Here is an 18182-nt window from a genome sequence, read left to right as displayed (position 1 = left end):
CTATAGCACATTAAAATGGTGTTCTTCTTATTATATGGACAAAAACTCACCCTAATAGAACAGGTGCCTGTGACCATGTGCAGTAGGAAGCTCCTCTGCTGTGTCCTGGTGAATCACATGAGATTATGTGGTATTAGTTATCTCCTGGTCACAACAGCCACTCAGCTTTTAGAAAGACAAGGTGGACAACACTGTGAGCAGCCTCTTACCTCAGCACCATAGTATATCCAGTATTAGATCAGATAGATAGGGGGGACAGCAGTATGAGCAGCCCCTTCTTACCTCATCATCCTGGTATCTCAAGTATTAGTTCAGATAGATAGGGTGGACAGCAGTGTGATCAGTCTCTTCTAACCTCAGAGCCTCTGCTATCTCCAGTATAAAATCAGATAGACACTGTGGACAGCTGTGTGAGCAGCCTCTTCTTTCCTCAGCCACCCTGTTATCTCCAGCACTAGATCAGATAGTCAGGAGGCAGCAGTGTGAGCAGCCTCTTCTTACCTCAGTGCCTCTGGTATCTCCAGTATTAGATCAGATAGACAGGGGGCAGCAGTGTGAGCAGCCTCTTCTTACCTCAGAGCCTCTGGTATCTCCAGTATTAGATCAGATAGACAGGATGGACTGAAGTGTGAGCAGCTTCTTCTTACATCAGCACTCCTGGTATCTCCAGTATTAGATCAGGTAGACAGGGTGGACAGCAGTGTGAGCAGCCTCTTCTTACCTCAGCACTCCTGGAATCTCCAGAATTAAATCAGATAGATTAGGTGGACAGCAGTGTGAGCAGCCTCTTCTTCCCTCAGCACTCCTGGTGATTCCTATTGCATATGCTCCCAATGACATTTCCTTTAGTTATGTTTTTCTATCTTCAGAGAACTCCTTTAATAATCAGGTAACTTTCTCATTACGGCTGTATTATGGAACTGCATTACACAAATGCCCAATACAGTGCCCATAGCCTGATACTGTGCCTCCATGTGCATAAAAAACAAGCCTTACAAATATTCTTATAATGATCATGTGTCCATTAACCAAGATTATACTACTCCATTGTTTGCTCTCCTATATACCTGTACGTAGTGATAAAACTTTCACGTAGTTGCAAACAGAATCAAGTCTTTGGAAAGAATATCAGACGTGACCCGGTCTGTAGGAGGTAAGTTTTCCTATTAGATTTTGGCCATTCCCTGAGGCTGTCCTATGGGTAGGACTTAAACATCTCTATTTCACCAAACAATGTTTTGTTAGGTAAGCTTCCGCATCACATAGAAGTAGACCAAAAAAATCAAAACCCATGTAAAACTTTATTTAGTGATCTTAACCAAAGTTACCCTTAAGCTACGTCTAATTCTAAAGCCTCCCGTGTGCTCGCTGCCTCCATAGCAGACATCTCAGTGAGCACATCATCGGGATCACATGGATTCCCAGCACCGCAACATGCAAAACTCTAGCCAGCAAACTACTCTGTAATCAGAATATTGTAATAAAGTCCTTTCTCCACAGCTCTTGCAGATTACACGAGCCCTGACTAAGCCAATGCTTCACAATTTCCACCAAAATAAACATAAAATCTATTTACTGTGTGATATACCTGGACCGCTGCCGGCTGACTCATGGCAATGATCAATGAATAGTTTTATATGTTATATATGGTGTAACGTTGACTGTCGAGAAAACAGACACTGAAAGCTCAGTTCTTATGAAAATCGGAATTAGGTGACAGGATGCGAGGAGTGAAACTCAAGGCTGTATACGCCATGCTGCCTGCTCGGCTCAGATCCTAACACAGCTTCTACAGTGCTTTATAGGCTGCTACCACCATGACTTAATTTCTGGGTAATTAAAAAAAAAGTATTTTAAATTTCAGAATGGAAACTCTGTAAGGCTTGATTTATATTAATACAGAGCACCGCCAAGCACTACATTGGAGTTTCTGATGGAATCCCTGAAAAACTATTCTTACGACACTAACAGAAACGAATGAAGTCAACGGAGTCATTGTGGACATTGTCGGGCAAACCCAATTTTTGGAAATGTCTGAAAAAGAAAAATACTGCCAGGATGGTGGCTCCACTAAATTGCTCTGTCGGGGTACAGTTTTTTGGGGATTTCAACGGAAGTCTCGATATTAGTACTCAGCGGAGAAAACTGTATTAATGTGAAGCTAACCTAAGAGAAACACCCAGGAAGTTCTACCAGTAAGTCATCCTGCGTAGTAGTGTTGATTGGTGGTGGTCTGGGTCTTCTGACCCTCACTGACCGCTCAAACCCAAGGAGCAAATGCTCTCTGCTTATCTTTGAGTACAAGCAAAAGAAAGTCTATGGGTATGTTCACATTGTTTTATTATGTAGACTTTGAAGCAAATCCGCTATAAAGTCCATGTTAAAAAACTCATCTGGTGGCTCTTTAAAGGATGAGCAGAATGAACAGTGGGGTCTTAGGAACAGGACCCCCACAATCAACACTTCTTAACATTGGCTATAAAAAATGTTTAAAACTTTAGTTTACCCTTTAACAGTTAACTTCTGCAAAAGTGAATTTTCCCAATGCATTTATTTATCAAGATGACCACCTCTCGACATTGAATGATCTTCACCTTCATGTGCAGATCTAGAAATGTCGCCCGTTACAGTAGAGGATGAATGGTGGTGACACCAAACACTTAAAGGGGTACTCCGACCAAAAACATTTATCATCTGTTCACTGGACTCACTCCTATAAAATTGGAATGGAGCAACATAGCATATGATTGACCATTACTTGCCCAACGGTGAGACCCCCCCCACCAGTCTAGCATTTAGCAATTTTCCAGCTGACAATTGTAGTCTAATTATGCCTTTGTTTTTGATGGATAAATTCGCTAATCCAAAAACACATGCGATGTGAGTGATCCCAAACTGTATACAGCGCTATAAAAAATGAGAAGTAAATATCATTAAATTGATTTTATGGGATTTTTATTTTCTGAGATTTTAACATTGAAGACCTATCCAATGGAGGTCTAACTCCCAGCTGATCCACCGCTCGGCTCATTTAAAGTATTGTGGTGCAACAGAATTGTGACAGCGCCATGCAGTGTGTAGTGGCCATAAATGGTACTGCAAGGTCTCTCCTAGTTATGAATTCTTATTTACCAAATTAGGGCAGTATAAATAATAGAAAAGCCCAAGGCATTTCGTAAAATTGCCTTAAATGCACATTTATAAATAATAATACAGTCGCTTCTGTCATTATAAAAGTCTATTACACAGGTTTCTAACCTAAATATAATAGAAACACAATATCCAAACCCGACAAGGTCTATAGGAAAAGAAGTTGAAATTGATGTCTTCTCAGTTTTGCTCGTAGTGCCTAGTAAATTATTAAAATGCTTTTCATTACATTTCCCAGTGTAGTTTTTATTTGCTATCATAAATTATACAGTATTTATAGCTACAAAGTAGAATAGCTGTATCTTATGAAATGCTAAACAGATGACATCACTAAATGACTGCTGATGACATCATCGGCCAGAGCTTAAACAGGCATGGGAGGTTTATTTATATGTCACCGGGGTATTATAGTTCTATGTTCCGTGTTTTCTCAGCAGGACTAGTTACTTATACAGAGACTAAATAAATAATAGGTTTTAATGTGATTGAAAGAGCGCAATATTTTATTTATTGTTCTGTCGCTGAGTCTCATCAGCAGGAGGTCACATGCCAGTGGTTCACTTATTATGTAAAGTTAATTATCAGTGACAAATCATAAAGGGAATTAAAGTAAAAGGGAAAAAAAGTGTCTGGAATTCTCAAGAAGGAAATGGGTTCAGCACTGGAGGTAAAAGCAGCAAAGTTTTTTGAAAACTTGTTAAAATCCACTATTTATTTATTTTACTCACTTATATAGTGCTTTACAGACATTATGGGCACTGTTTCCATTGGGGCTCACAATCTAAATTCCCTATCAGTATGTCATTGGAGTGTGGGAGGAAACCAGAGAACCCGGAGGAAACCCACGCAAACACGGGGAGAACATACAAACTCCTTGTAGATGTTGTCCTTGGTGGGATTTGAACCCAGGACCCCAGCACTGCAAGGTGGCAGTGTTAACCACTGAGCCACCGTGCCTGCACTATGCAGAATAGGCCACATGCTGTGCTCCTGCTCGCGTTTCAGGCATCTTCGTACTCTTAGTAGGAACATCAAAAGTGTCTTGAACCAAACGGGAGTGATCGGCTATGTCACTTCTAGGAAGGCATCTTGACCTTGACAGCAGATGTTGGGTGAGGGATTGGGCATATTGAATTTAGACAAACCCAATAGCTAGAGTTGTACAGCAGATGATTATTAAAATAAACATGCAAGCTGAGCCAAGGCAAGCGTGCATGTTTATAGTGAGGTCAGCAGAAGTAATCCTCGGCCGAACTCTTCCATCCACAAGGACAGGTTCAATCATGGATCTATATAATTGGTGATTTTCTTAACGTCATTTGTAATCATTTGTGTTCCTCTAGATTGAGGTTCAACTCAGTTGAGACATGGAAGTTAAAAAAAAACAGAAATTGGTTTCCTGACAAACTAACTCAAACGATTCTCAGTACAATGTCACCACCCAAGATAAAGCCACATTGAAAGAGTTACTCTATGTCCAATGTTGAACCTATTTTGGTGGTCAAGTTACGTGACGCTTCAGTAACGCAAGTCGTTAATACATATGTGCTTGAGGAGAATCCCAGGAACCTGAGGCCTCGGGGCTAAGAGTGGAGTCCCAATGAGTGAGTTTCCCTCTTCAGTGAATACTGATTACATGATACAATTAGACTTATTGTAAAAGCTCCAGAGAAAACAGAATTACCACAGCAACCGAAGTCCATCCATTGCCACCCGTTCTCCTCTCACAATCCTTCAACATATCTTCAGGAAGTTAAGGTCCTACAAAGGTTTCGTTTGCTGGCAGGCCCCCTTGGCAAGCGGTAAATCAAGGCAGGAGCTGCTTTTACTGCTGGCAAGAAAGTTTTAGGAAATGTTTCAGGAGCCTGAGACGATTACACCAAGAAAAGAGAGACTTTGCTTTAATAGATGAAAGAACTGGATGGTGACGAGGGAGGTAACCCTGCCGATAGACATGCAACAATGGTTGGCCAAAAAGGAACTGTTAAGATCAACAAGTCCCTTAATGGCACATAAATTTAACTTGGTCAATTCTAAATGGTAATTTGTAGGGCCAAAGGGGGTGGGAGCTTACAGACCTCTCTGGTACAGCTTATCTTTAGGTAAAAACCTCCTGTTCTGCTTACTTGTCCCACAAGACTAAGAGCCCAATTCCCAGATTGTTGGGGGTGTGACACTCAGCACCCCTGCTGAATAGCTGGTGGAATAAATAGGGGTGGATCTGCAGTACCCTGCTGTGGCCACTATGCAGTTAACAGAGCTGTGATGTTCTGCTCCACATCCAGCCCCATGCCAGCACCGGGAACAGCTGATCAGTGGGGGTACCAGATGTCATATCCCACTGATCTGGTAATGATGGCCTCATCCAACAATAGGCCATCTATATCAAAGTCCCGGACAACCTCTTTAAGTTAGGCTAATGGCAGAATGGGGGTTTGGGGAAGTTATCTGTCGGCCAGAAGAACAACAACTATCTGGTCCAGCAATGGCTACCTCTGCATAATAAGATGCTTCAAATACAAAGATCACTCAATGTATGCTGAAGAGTCTCCCTTGAAAGAAATTAAAGGGGTGGTCTAAAGTACAAATTAATTTTCTTACTAAATCCATATCTACTTAGTACTATAATCTAAACTATTTTCTAATATACTTGAATTAAAAAATCTCTACCCTTCCTTAACAGCACTATCTAATGCTTTATTATTTTTTTTCCATTTGCTGAACGGGCAGAGGATGTGGCAGTGAAATTAGCCTCTGCCCCTGATAATGTTTGATTATCCCAGCATGCACTGGGGGTTCTCAAATGAAGCTCCATCAAAAGGAAGTGAAACAGAAAATAGCAGTTAGACAGTGTAGTTAGGGAACAGTAGGGAATTTTTAAAGCAAGTCTATTAGAAAATAGTTTAGACTATGGCACTAAATAAATAAGTACGGTATTTAGGATGAAAATTACTTTTGGAGTACAGACCACCCCTTTAAGCACATCTGTTTGTCTCTCCTAACTCTACAGATAGGGTGGATGCTCTACATTTACAAAAGAGATCTGTATTAGTTTTCAATATAATATATGGCATACCATATAATTATAAGACTTCTAAGCATTGTAAATAGTTAGTCCAAGATTATTAATGTTTTCAGATGAATGGTGTGGTATACTAACTCATCTTCCCACCCTTTACAGCAATTAATTCCGCCTCTCATTCCAACCAACCCAAGGTGCTGTCAAAACCACCAATGCTGTTTTTCAGAAGGTAGCGTGGCGAGCCGCCTCTCATTCATCAGGCTTTGTAAGCTCAGTGTGATTCTCCCACGTATTTTGAAAAATCTGATATACAGAATAGTAAATCCTGAAATGTGAGACCAGAGCTATTTTTGTTCAAGTTACTAATATGTGATTTCAGGCCATGGCGGCACGTAAAAGAGGAGTTAAATGAGTTCAGCAGATCCCGTACTGAAGTGATGTCATGTTATTTTTCAGCACAGACTTGGACAAGTTGTGGTTTTTAGAACTTATTTTTAAAGAAAAACTCTGGAACTGGAACACAATGTTCTTAGATGTACTTCCCTTTACTTCTTCCAAAAAGTCAGGACCTGTGAAACCTTTATTTATTACTGGGTCTGGAAAGCCTCTAGCTGGCAACTGGACCATAGTGGCAGAATTTTAATGCCCCCAGCACTTCATCTGTATGGAAGCTACAATAATTGATCCATACAGGTTCATGCTGTCACCTTGGGGTCACGTTGCTGGTTTCAGAGCTTAATTAAAGGGACAGCTAAAACTGGCCATAAAACAGTGGAAGTAGGAAAATATTTACTGTGTTTGTTCCCCACTTTATTGAACCCCTAGCTACCGTACATCTCTGCCATAAATATAAGATTCCTTCAGGTGGATTTCTGCAATGTTTCCAGTTTCCCAGTGTTTGCTTTTAACAGAATTTTTACCTACCATTTCCTACCATTTCCCTAGATAAGCAGCGCCAGATGTGCTGGCTGATATTTGCTTTGATATATATCTATGTCTATGGATAGCCTTCGTCTGGGAATTAAATATATGTAAGTCAACACTGCCTCCCCTCCATCTAGAAAGCTAGATGAACCATAGTGCTGTGGTCTCTATAACGTTCAAGGTTCCTCCAATTAAAACAAGGACTCTTATGATTGATGGAGATCCCAGATACAAATCTGACCCTTACGACATACCGTAAGTCCTAAAAGTTATCACTGGTACCCCCAGCCATGTAAATCCTATATGTATTTAGATCAATGTAGAAATGTTGAAAGTGACGTTACATAGATGATCTTTTTTATGTGTGTAAACGCACATACAAAAAAAGGAGATTATACAAATCAAATGTTTAACTAACGGTATCATATACAATATATCTATTACACATTCAGTAACCCTATTTCCAAAAAATACTGCATTGAAAAAGCACCGTAAGTAAAAGGAGTGCAGCAAGATTGGCCCAAAAAAGTTATTTTTAATGTCAAATCAAAAATCGGTCTAAAAGAAATTAATACTGAAAGCACACAAACCTATATTAAATAAAGCTGATTACGGAGGTTATTTTATGAAGCAGTAACAATAAACCCAAATTAGCGTTAGATCATCAGACTTTCAACCAATCAGTTTAAGAATTAAAAAGTGATCTAATAAAATGACTGTTACTAGGTGTATCAATGAGTTGCTTCAACAATTCTTGGCCATGGAAGAGTGACTTGTTGGGGCACCGTAACCCATTTATTCCACTTGCTGTAATATTAAAGGGAAATTGTCACCAGTTTTGTGTCTCTGAACAAATACCACCAACTTTATCTTCACCTGCGAGGCATTCCACATACGTGTCTATCATCTCCTGACTCCCTCGGTATACCACAAAAATACCATTTTAATAGTTCCCGCGATGTATTTAAACGAGGATGGCGCAGACCGATGGGCGTCCTCCCCAGGGCTGAGGAGTCGGTAAGCAAAACCTCCGACTCCTCAATTTCCATGACACCGACTCCACGACTCCGACTCCCTCATTCATGGCTCATGTTTAAGTGATAAATTTACTATAGCACAGATTCATCTCCGCTAAAAGTCTAGACCCTTAGATCAGGAATAGGACAGACATTTATAGGACATTTCATAACTTTCTCAAACTCTTATGATAAAATATTCCCCACAAACTGCATTGAACTACTGTACCCAATTTATTATATATTTTAGGAGTTGGGGTTGATCCATTTTATACCGACTCCGATTCCGACTCCACCAAAATGGACACCGGCTCCACGACTCCGACTCCACAGCCCTGGTCCTCCCTGCTGCATCTGTGCCTACTCTCTGATCCTATTCGCTGTCCTCCGGCTTTGATTGATGTGGATGACACGCTCTGCATCATCCACATAGCGAAATGAGATTTTTCGCCTGCGCAGTAACCTTGCAGGCCCACGCAGGTGCACTTTGCTCTGCCCTTCTGCGGACAGAGAATAAAACATCACTGCAAAAGTGCCAAGTGACGTCATCCAATCATTTCCAGTGGCAGGGTACGTTGGAGCCGGAATGACGTTGCTCGGCATCAATCAAAGCTGGAGGACGCCGATTAGGAGCCACAGACACCGTAGCAGAAACGCCTATCGAACCGGAACATCCTCATTTAAATACAGCGTGGGAACTATTAAAATGATATTTTTGGAGGTATACAGGAGGAATCAGGAGATGATTGTGGAATGAACTACAGGAGCAGATAAAGGTGGTAGCATTTGTTCAGAGACACAAAAACTGGAGACAGGTTCCTTCTAAAGCCAACTGGGTATACATGTCCAGATAGTTCGCTGAAGCTACTGTCTGATAAAATGTATCCTGTTGGTACAATGAATGGGAAGGTATTCCTAAAAGAACGTATGAATTCGGAATAAATACTATTGTTGTACGGAGCACTTCTGATCATCAGTTCTCTATGATTGTTCCAATTACTGGCTACATTGCCCAAACTATACCGCCATGTATGGCAAGGAAATTTTAATTCTGCATAACACTAACATGCCGTTCACAAACTATACAACTGCAATCTCCGGGAGGAATCCGCCATCATCAAACGCTAGTTTGTCGTTCTCCGCATATTTTGTCCATGTTTTATGGCAAAGATGAAATATCTGGAACTACTTTACTGAAAGTCAAGGCATAATTTTCTTCTTTACAGCGCTGCCCTATGACTTCATCCAGTTTAACCATTCATTACCCACAAGTACTACTTTTCCAGAAGGAAAGCATATTACAGACATTTGCGCATACTTCCACAAAGAGTCATACTTAGGTGGGACGCACTCATTCACCATTCATTAAAAGTTCTAACATCTGCCTTTAAAGCATTTATATGCAAGATTAATAGAAAACAAAGTGCTCAAAAGTCACAAAAAATAATATGCAAGACGACTGGTATGCACGAGAATGGCTTCAAACTATATACAGTGTATATGGATGTGGCATAACAGAATTTATTCAGTTTTTCTAAAGCATGTCAAATAATGCGTTGCCCCTTCTTTTACATAGGACTGCAGTTTTAAATCCTATGTAAAGTAAAAATACAACTGCAAAGAGATAAAAAAAACAAATTCTGCAAATCGCACAAAACACATTACGGCTTATACCGTCCCATAGATGCAACACGTAGGTGATATTTCAAGCACAGGATGATATACAATGTTGCTAAGGATTGTGTCACTTTTCTACATTGTTGCGGTGTTGTCTTGTAAACCGTGTACAACATTGTGTCTGGTGTGATGGGATTTGTATAAAAGTGACGGAAAATATTTGATGTCGTGGTGACTCATTACAGTATTTTATATACATATGGGGTGTTAGTTGCAGACGCTGGTCCCTGCGAGGACCCCGGTGTATTTTGTGTGAAGTATATACAATGGTGCATGCTATTTGGGTTTGTGTCTATATATAAATATTCTGTATTACCAGCTGTCCAGTTCAAGCTCCAGCAGAGACTGGGTCCTCTCCGAGTTACATTGCAGACACCACATGGCTCAGTGCAGGGACAGGACAAGGTGACAGTGTCACATCATCCCAACAGGGACCCCAACATCCTGTGTCCCCCCTGACCCTCTCTTTGCTGTTACTGCAGTGATCCGGAAGAATCAGCAGAGAGGTCCACCCTTCCAGTCCAGGGGAGGATGGGGGGATGGCTGGAAAGCTGGGAAAGGGGGGAGAGGAGGAGGAGGGACACAGGATTAAACTGCTCTCATTTGCTGCCCATTGCTGGTGCTTGAGTTTTCCTAGCAAAGGAACAGGAAACTGCTAAATAGTCCAGAGCTGGAGAACAGGGAACAGAGCAGAGTACACTGTCAGGAAGATCAATGGGGCGCTGTACCCAATAATTCTAGGGACACTGCCCCTGCACTTACCTAACGCTCTTTTATTTTACTACAACCAGATTTGTAAATTATTATTAAAATAGTAACAGCGATACTAATAGTAATAATAATAGTAACAATGATACTAATAGTAATCATAATAATAACAATGATACTAGTAGTGGTAATAATAGTAATAATAATGATAGTAATAATAATAATGACACTAATAGTGGTAATAATAATAATAATAATAGTAACAACGATACTAATAGTAATAATAGTAACAATGATACTAATAGTAATCATAATAATAACAATGATACTAGTAGTGGTAATAATGATAGTAATAATAATTAAACTAATAGTAATAATAATGATAGTAGTAGTAATAATAATAATAACAATGATACTAACAGTAATAATAATAATGACACTATAGTGGTAATAATAATAATAATAATAGTAATAATAATAGTAATCTTAATAATAACAATAGTAATCATGATAATAACAATGATACTAATAGTGGTAATAATAATAATAATAATAATAATGATACTAATAGTAATACAGCACCATGGAATCAATGGCGCTATGTAAATAAATAATAATAATGATACTAATAGTAATGACAATAATAATAATAACAATATTTATATAGTGCCAACATATTGAACTGAGCTTTACATTTAATGCATTTATCAAAAGTGATCCTGAAATCAGCCACAGATATTTATGAACACTCTCCATCATTTATTATGCTTGCCTATATAGCATCAATGTATTCTTGAGAGCTTTACGGAGATTTTTTTTCACTGTCCCTATTGGGTCTCATAAATCTGAATTTCCGATCAGTATGTCTTTGGAGTGTTGGGAGGAAACCAGAGTATCACCCAAACATCGGGAGAATGTACAAACTCCTTGCAGAAGTTGTTCTTTGTGGGATTTAAATGCAGGACCCCAGCACTGCAAAGCTACAGTGCTAACCACTGAGCCACCATACAGTGCTAACCACTGAGCCACCATACAGTGCTAACCACTGAGCAACCATACAGTGCTAACCACTGAGCAACCATACAGTGCTAACCACTGAGCCACCATACAGTGCTAACCACTGAGCAACCATACAGTGCTAACCACTGAGCCACCATACAGTGCTAACCACTGAGCCACCATACAGTGCAAACCACTGAGCAACCATACAGTGCTAACCACTGAGCAACCATACAGTGCTAACCACTGAGCAACCATACAGTGCTAACCACTGAGCAACCATACAGTGCTAACCACTGAGCAACCATACAGTGCTAACCACTGAGCCACCATACAGTGCTAACCACTGAGCCACCATACAGTGCTAACCACTGAGCAACCATACAGTGCTAACCACTGAGCCACCATACAGTGCTAACCACTGAGCAACCATACAGTGCAAACCACAGAGCCACTGAGCTGTCCATATTACAAGATTTTATCATTTTTCCTTTTGAAACAAGACCAGGCAGTAGAGAGGCACAGGTGTCTATTAATGTCTGACTATGCAGCGCTACATAAGGCAGGTCGATGTATGATCCAACACAGCTGCCCTGGAAGTTGGGCTATTTTCAGAACATTTGTCAGGATTAGAGACATTTATCATGAGCTGTGCGACATTTTAACAGAAAGTCCTTGCCCTGCAGTTCTAGCTCGTGAGATGAGCCTTCACTGAATTTCAATAGAAAGCAATAGGAAGAAAAGCAGAATTGACCCCCTGTAACTTCTTTTATGGCCCTTATACACGAGACGATAATTGACGATCACTGATTATCTGGCGCTGGAAATATACCCAGTGCAAAATGCTTGTTCATCAGGTGATTTGATTTGATGCTGGCATCGCTATTGGCAGCACACAGTCACATCTACACAGGGGATAACATGCACTGTATATGAGGAAAGAACAATTGTATTAGTGTTTGTTCTCTCTCCATCTTTGCTCATCATGTAATCCTTGCTGTTCCAGCGGTTCCTTCCTGATTGCCTTCTGTTTACCTTAACAGCAACGGTGATGGCCCATGTACACAATATGAGTGCTGCAGCTAAATACTGGCCTTAGGTCTTGTATGCTATATTGATCAAGCCAGTGATTAGCTGCAGCAGTCACCAGGTAAACAGAAGACCCCATGTACCCAATATGAGTGCTGCAGCTAAATACTGGCCTTAGGTCTTGTATGCTATATTGATCAAGCCAGTGATTAGCTGCAGCAGTCACCAGGTAAACAGAAGACCCCATGTACACAATATGAGTGCTGCAGCTAAATACTGGCCTTAGGTCTTGTATGCTATATTGATCAAGCCAGTGATTAGCTGCAGCAGTCACCAGGTAAACAGAAGACCCCATGTACCCAATATGAGTGCTGCAGCTAAATACTGGCCTTAGGTCTTGTATGCTATATTGATCAAGCCAGTGATTAGCTGCAGCAGTCACCAGGTAAACAGAAGACCCCATGTACACAATATGAGTGCTGCAGCTAAATACTGGCCTTAGGTCTTGTATGCTATATTGATCAAGCCAGTGATTAGCTGCAGCAGTCACCAGGTAAACAGAAGACCCCATGTACCCAATATGAGTGCTGCAGCCAAATACTGGCCTTAGGTCTTGTATGCTATATTGATCAAGCCAGTGATTGCCTGCAGCAGTCACCAGGTAAACAGAAGACCCCATGTACCCAATATGAGTGCTGCAGCTAAATACTGGCCTTAGGTCTTGTATGCTATATTGATCAAGCCAGTGATTGCCTGCAGCAGTCACCAGGTAAACAGAAGACCCCATGTACCCAATATGAGTGCTGCAGCTAAATACTGGCCTTAGGTCTTGTATGCTATATTGATCAAGCCAGTGATTAACTGCAGCAGTCACCAGGTAAACAGAAGACCCCATGTACCCAATATGAGTGCTGCAGCCAAATACTGGCCTTAGGTCTTGTATGCTATATTGATCAAGCCAGTGATTGCCTGCAGCAGTCACCAGGTAAACAGAAGACCCCATGTACCCAATATGAGTGCTGCAGCTAAATACTGGCCTTAGGTCTTGTATGCTATATTGATCAAGCCAGTGATTGCCTGCAGCAGTCACCAGGTAAACAGAAGACCCCATGTACCCAATATGAGTGCTGCAGCTAAATACTGGCCTTAGGTCTTGTATGCTATATTGATCAAGCCAGTGATTAGCTGCAGCAGTCACCAGGTAAACAGAAGACCCCATGTACCCAATATGAGTGCTGCAGCCAAATACTGGCCTTAGGTCTTGTATGCTATATTGATCAAGCCAGTGATTGCCTGCAGCAGTCACCAGGTAAACAGAAGACCCCATGTACCCAATATGAGTGCTGCAGCTAAATACTGGCCTTAGGTCTTGTATGCTATATTGATCAAGCCAGTGATTAGCTGCAGCAGTCACCAGGTAAACAGAAGACCCCATGTACCCAATATGAGTGCTGCAGCCAAATACTGGCCTTAGGTCTTGTATGCTATATTGATCAAGCCAGTGATTGCCTGCAGCAGTCACCAGGTAAACAGAAGACCCCATGTACCCAATATGAGTGCTGCAGCTAAATACTGGCCTTAGGTCTTGTATGCTATATTGATCAAGCCAGTGATTAGCTGCAGCAGTCACCAGGTAAACAGAAGACCCCATGTACCCAATATGAGTGCTGCAGCCAAATACTGGCCTTAGGTCTTGTATGCTATATTGATCAAGCCAGTGATTGCCTGCAGCAGTCACCAGGTAAACAGAAGACCCAATGTACCCAATATGAGTGCTGCAGCCAAATACTGGCCTTAGGTCTTGTATGCTATATTGATCAAGCCAGTGATTGCCTGCAGCAGTCACCAGGTAAACAGAAGACCCCATGTACCCAATATGAGTGCTGCAGCTAAATACTGGCCTTAGGTCTTGTATGCTATATTGATCAAGCCAGTGATTAGCTGCAGCAGTCACCAGGTAAACAGAAGACCCCATGTACCCAATATGAGTGCTGCAGCCAAATACTGGCCTTAGGTCTTGTATGCTATATTGATCAAGCCAGTGATTGCCTGCAGCAGTCACCAGGTAAACAGAAGACCCCATGTACCCAATATGAGTGCTGCAGCTAAATACTGGCCTTAGGTCTTGTATGCTATATTGATCAAGCCAGTGATTAGCTGCAGCAGTCACCAGGTAAACAGAAGACCCCATGTACCCAATATGAGTGCTGCAGCCAAATACTGGCCTTAGGTCTTGTATGCTATATTGATCAAGCCAGTGATTGCCTGCAGCAGTCACCAGGTAAACAGAAGACCCCATGTACCCAATATGAGTGCTGCAGCTAAATACTGGCCTTAGGTCTTGTATGCTATATTGATCAAGCCAGTGATTGGCTGCAGCAGTCACCAGGAAAACAGAAGACCCCATGTACCCAATATGAGTGCTGCAGCCAAATACTGGCCTTAGGTCTTGTACCCTATATTGATCAAGCCAGTGATGGGCTGCAGCAGTAACGAGGTAAACAGAAGAGCAGCAGGAAGGGACCGCTGTAACAGCAAAAATTACATGGATGAGTGTACATTATTTTTTGGACTTATTTTTCGTTTTGTTGGATTGGTGCAGACGTTTTAATAACTTGGAAAATCCCTTTAGGGTAAGGCTCTAGAAGAGGAAACTTAGTATGAATTGTTTATTCAGGGTATTGTTGCAGGTTGTAGATGAAGTCAAGTGATATGATGGGAAAATCCCCAATATAAGACATAATGGACACAGTGTATAAGCAGAAGACATTCTCCCAGGAAAGCAGAACATGTTAAAAGAGAACATGGAAGTAAAGTATGTTGTAACCAGCCAAGTATTGCACGCTAGGTGAGGAGATAGTGGCAAAGGTAAAACCAGTTACAATGAATGCAGGACAGAAGCAGAACTTTAAGTTGTTGGGCCTCCCCACCATTAAATGTCATCTTTAGTTATTAGTTGAGAAGTAACTCTGGGAACAATTTAGCATAATAGGGTTTTATCCCGATAACAGCGTTAAGTGAGAGGCGGTACTTCCCACCTGATGCGGTTATGTGAGACGCAACACTATAAAGGCACTCGAGAAAAAAATCCAGCTGCTGCAGCCCCAGGGGTTGGAGGCCCAACATTTTATTTAGGGATTAAAGAAAGCCGGTATAAGAATAACAGTGCGGTTTATCTTGACACGTTTCGCAGTGCTCTTACTTCATCAGGAGTACCAAAGATCTTTGTGATTCTCCTGATGAAGTGAGAGCACTTTCGAAACACGTCAAGAATAAATCTCACTGTTATCCTTATACCAGATTGGATTCCTTCGCTGGATATACCACCAGCAGCGCAGGTTACCCGCAATTTCATAATCTCTAGTTATTAGGCAAAGATATACCCCTAATGCTAAGTTCCCACGGTGAGCTTTTGATGAGTTTTTGATGTTGCAGATTTTATGCATCCATTAAGTAACGTAGGTCACTTGCATTTTTTAAAAAAATATGCAGCATCAAAAACTCACAGAAAACTCATATTGGGAACTCAGCCTTAGGCATCAGCTTTGGATGTAGCGGCAACCTTTGCAATCTCTACAGCTTTGCCAGGTACCATACACCAAGACAGCAGCATATGAGCTATACTAGGAGGGAGATGAATATTGTGACTGGAAAGGAAACAATGTATTGAGCAAGTAGAACATAGTACACTGACAGCAAAGGGAGAGTGCAATACATTGTTCTTGGTTAGTAAAGCATGTTACATTGGCAGCATTGGGACAGCAGAGAATATTTTATAGAAGAGCGCAGTGCAGAACATGAATGTATGAAATCTACTGATGACATGGAATAGACACCAGGGGGGAGGCAACTCTTGAATCATGTCTTATCCTAGAATCCTCTACAAGCTCGGTTTTAATTACTTGGACTAAAGGGATCAATTCTGATGACTAAAGAGTAAAAAGTCCTATTTATAATAATGGGATAACAATTTCTGCCCACATAACTTTAGGCTACAGCCACTAGCGTGGGACATGGGGAAGCGGTGGTCTGAAATTGCACACAAGGACTCTACGGAGCAGACAGAAAGGTGATGGTGCAACTGGCAACTGGGACTTTTAGGTGGCACAGAAAGATACTTAAATGGATTGTCTGGGTCTACCACATTGATGACCTATCCTATCGGTGGGGATCCAACATCGATCAGCAGATATCTTCTCCAGCAGCAATTGGATGTAAGCAATATATGGAGTGGAACAGTGCAGCTCTATACATTTAGTGGCCACTGTTTCAAGTAAAAGAGAAATAAACTGCAGTACTCAGGTGTGGCTACTACACAATGTATGGAACCGCAGTGTTTCCATTAACAGCTCTTAGAGATACGCTTTACAACAACTACTTGGACCATAGACAGTAGTAGAGAGGATCTGATTCACTGACTGCGATGGGTTTTCTAGGCATGCTGTGTGATCTGTACAGAGGTCCCTGTGCAAGGAAAGGGAGGAGGTGAGCTGTGCCCATTACATATTGTGACTGCTGTGTTCCTGAATTATCTATATACAGCTGTTATCTTTTGTTGTAACCCTGCTGGCAATAATAATGAGATGAATGTTGAAAACTGATTCATACAAAAGTATCAGACTAATATTAGACTTCGTTTATAGAGTGAAAACTGCAAAATTGTAAGATATTTTTATTATAGTTAGTAATATGGACAATAAAAGAAAAATCTAAATTTACTTAAGAAAAATGTACATAAAAGCTTGATCTAAAGGGAAGATATCGCCAGATACATGCTGCCCAAGCTACGGGCAGCATTAACCAGAGCTTGGCCGCTGCTCCCGGACAGCTTTTCCTGCACCTCTCCAGGTGATTGACAGGTCGCTCCCATATTGTAAATGTTTTTCCCAGCAATATGCGCTCCTGAAGGATGATGATGGAACTTGATATTCGAATTCAAAGATAATTTTAATTTCAAAGTAAAATACAACCGGTTTCGACTTCTTTGAGCCTTCCTCAGGTATAATATGAGCTAAGTGACGTCACCGCTCTTCAGAGTCTCTGGATCACTCTACGCTGTATGCGTGAGCTGAGTGACTTCAACGCTCTTCAGAGTCTCCAGATCACTCTACGGTCTATGCATGAGCTGGGTGACGTCACTGCTCTTCACAGTCTCCGGGTCACTCTATGTTCTATGCATGACCTGAGTGACGTCACCGCTCTTCAGAGTCTCCGGATCACTCTATGTTCTATACGTGAGTTAAGTGACGTCACCGCTCTTCAGAGTCTCCGGATCACTCTATGTTCTATACGTGAGTTGAGTGACGTCACCACTCTTCAGAGTCTCTGGATCACTCTATGTTCTATTCGTGAGCTGTGTGATGTCACCGCTCTTCAGAGTCTCCGTATCACTCTATGTTCTATGTGTGAGCTGAGTGACGTCACCGCTCTTCAGAGTCCCCGGATCACTCTATGTTTTATGCGTGAGCTGAGTGACGTCAAAGCTCTTCAGAGTCCCCGAATCACTCTATGTTCTATTCGTGAGCTGAGTGATGTCACCGCTCTTCAGAGTCTCCAGATCACTCTATGTTCTATGCGTGAGCTGAGTGACATCACCGCTCTTCAGAGTCTCCAGATCACTCTATGTTCTATGTGTGAGCTGGAAGCCTTATTTTGTT

The 18182-nt window shown here is 41.4% G+C and overlaps 1 protein-coding gene across 11 annotated transcripts in view; it reads right to left on the bottom strand.

Moving 5' to 3' along the window:
• Positions 1-18182, bottom strand: part of IQSEC1 (IQ motif and Sec7 domain ArfGEF 1) — a 913452-nt gene that overhangs the window by 109170 nt on the left and 786100 nt on the right. Inside the window, exon 1 of one of the 11 annotated variants that reach the window (XM_073644470.1) lies at positions 10106-10303. The exons of 9 other annotated variants lie outside the window; for them this stretch is intronic. In XM_073644470.1, coding sequence (XP_073500571.1) covers positions 10106-10170 — 65 coding nt within the window. In that variant the 5' untranslated portion in view covers positions 10171-10303. Of the gene's footprint in view, positions 1-10105; positions 10304-18182 lie in introns of those variants that run through there. One more of the 11 variants, XM_073644471.1, reaches the window with a different exon arrangement.

Source organism: Phyllobates terribilis, unplaced genomic scaffold (assembly GCF_046119375.1).
Source record: "Phyllobates terribilis strain yellow unplaced genomic scaffold, ASM4611937v1 Scaffold_8__6_contigs__length_399053987, whole genome shotgun sequence".
Taxonomy (NCBI): domain Eukaryota; kingdom Metazoa; phylum Chordata; class Amphibia; order Anura; family Dendrobatidae; genus Phyllobates; species Phyllobates terribilis.
Note: the sequence above shows the minus strand (reverse complement) of the source record. Positions and strands in the feature narration are given on the sequence as shown.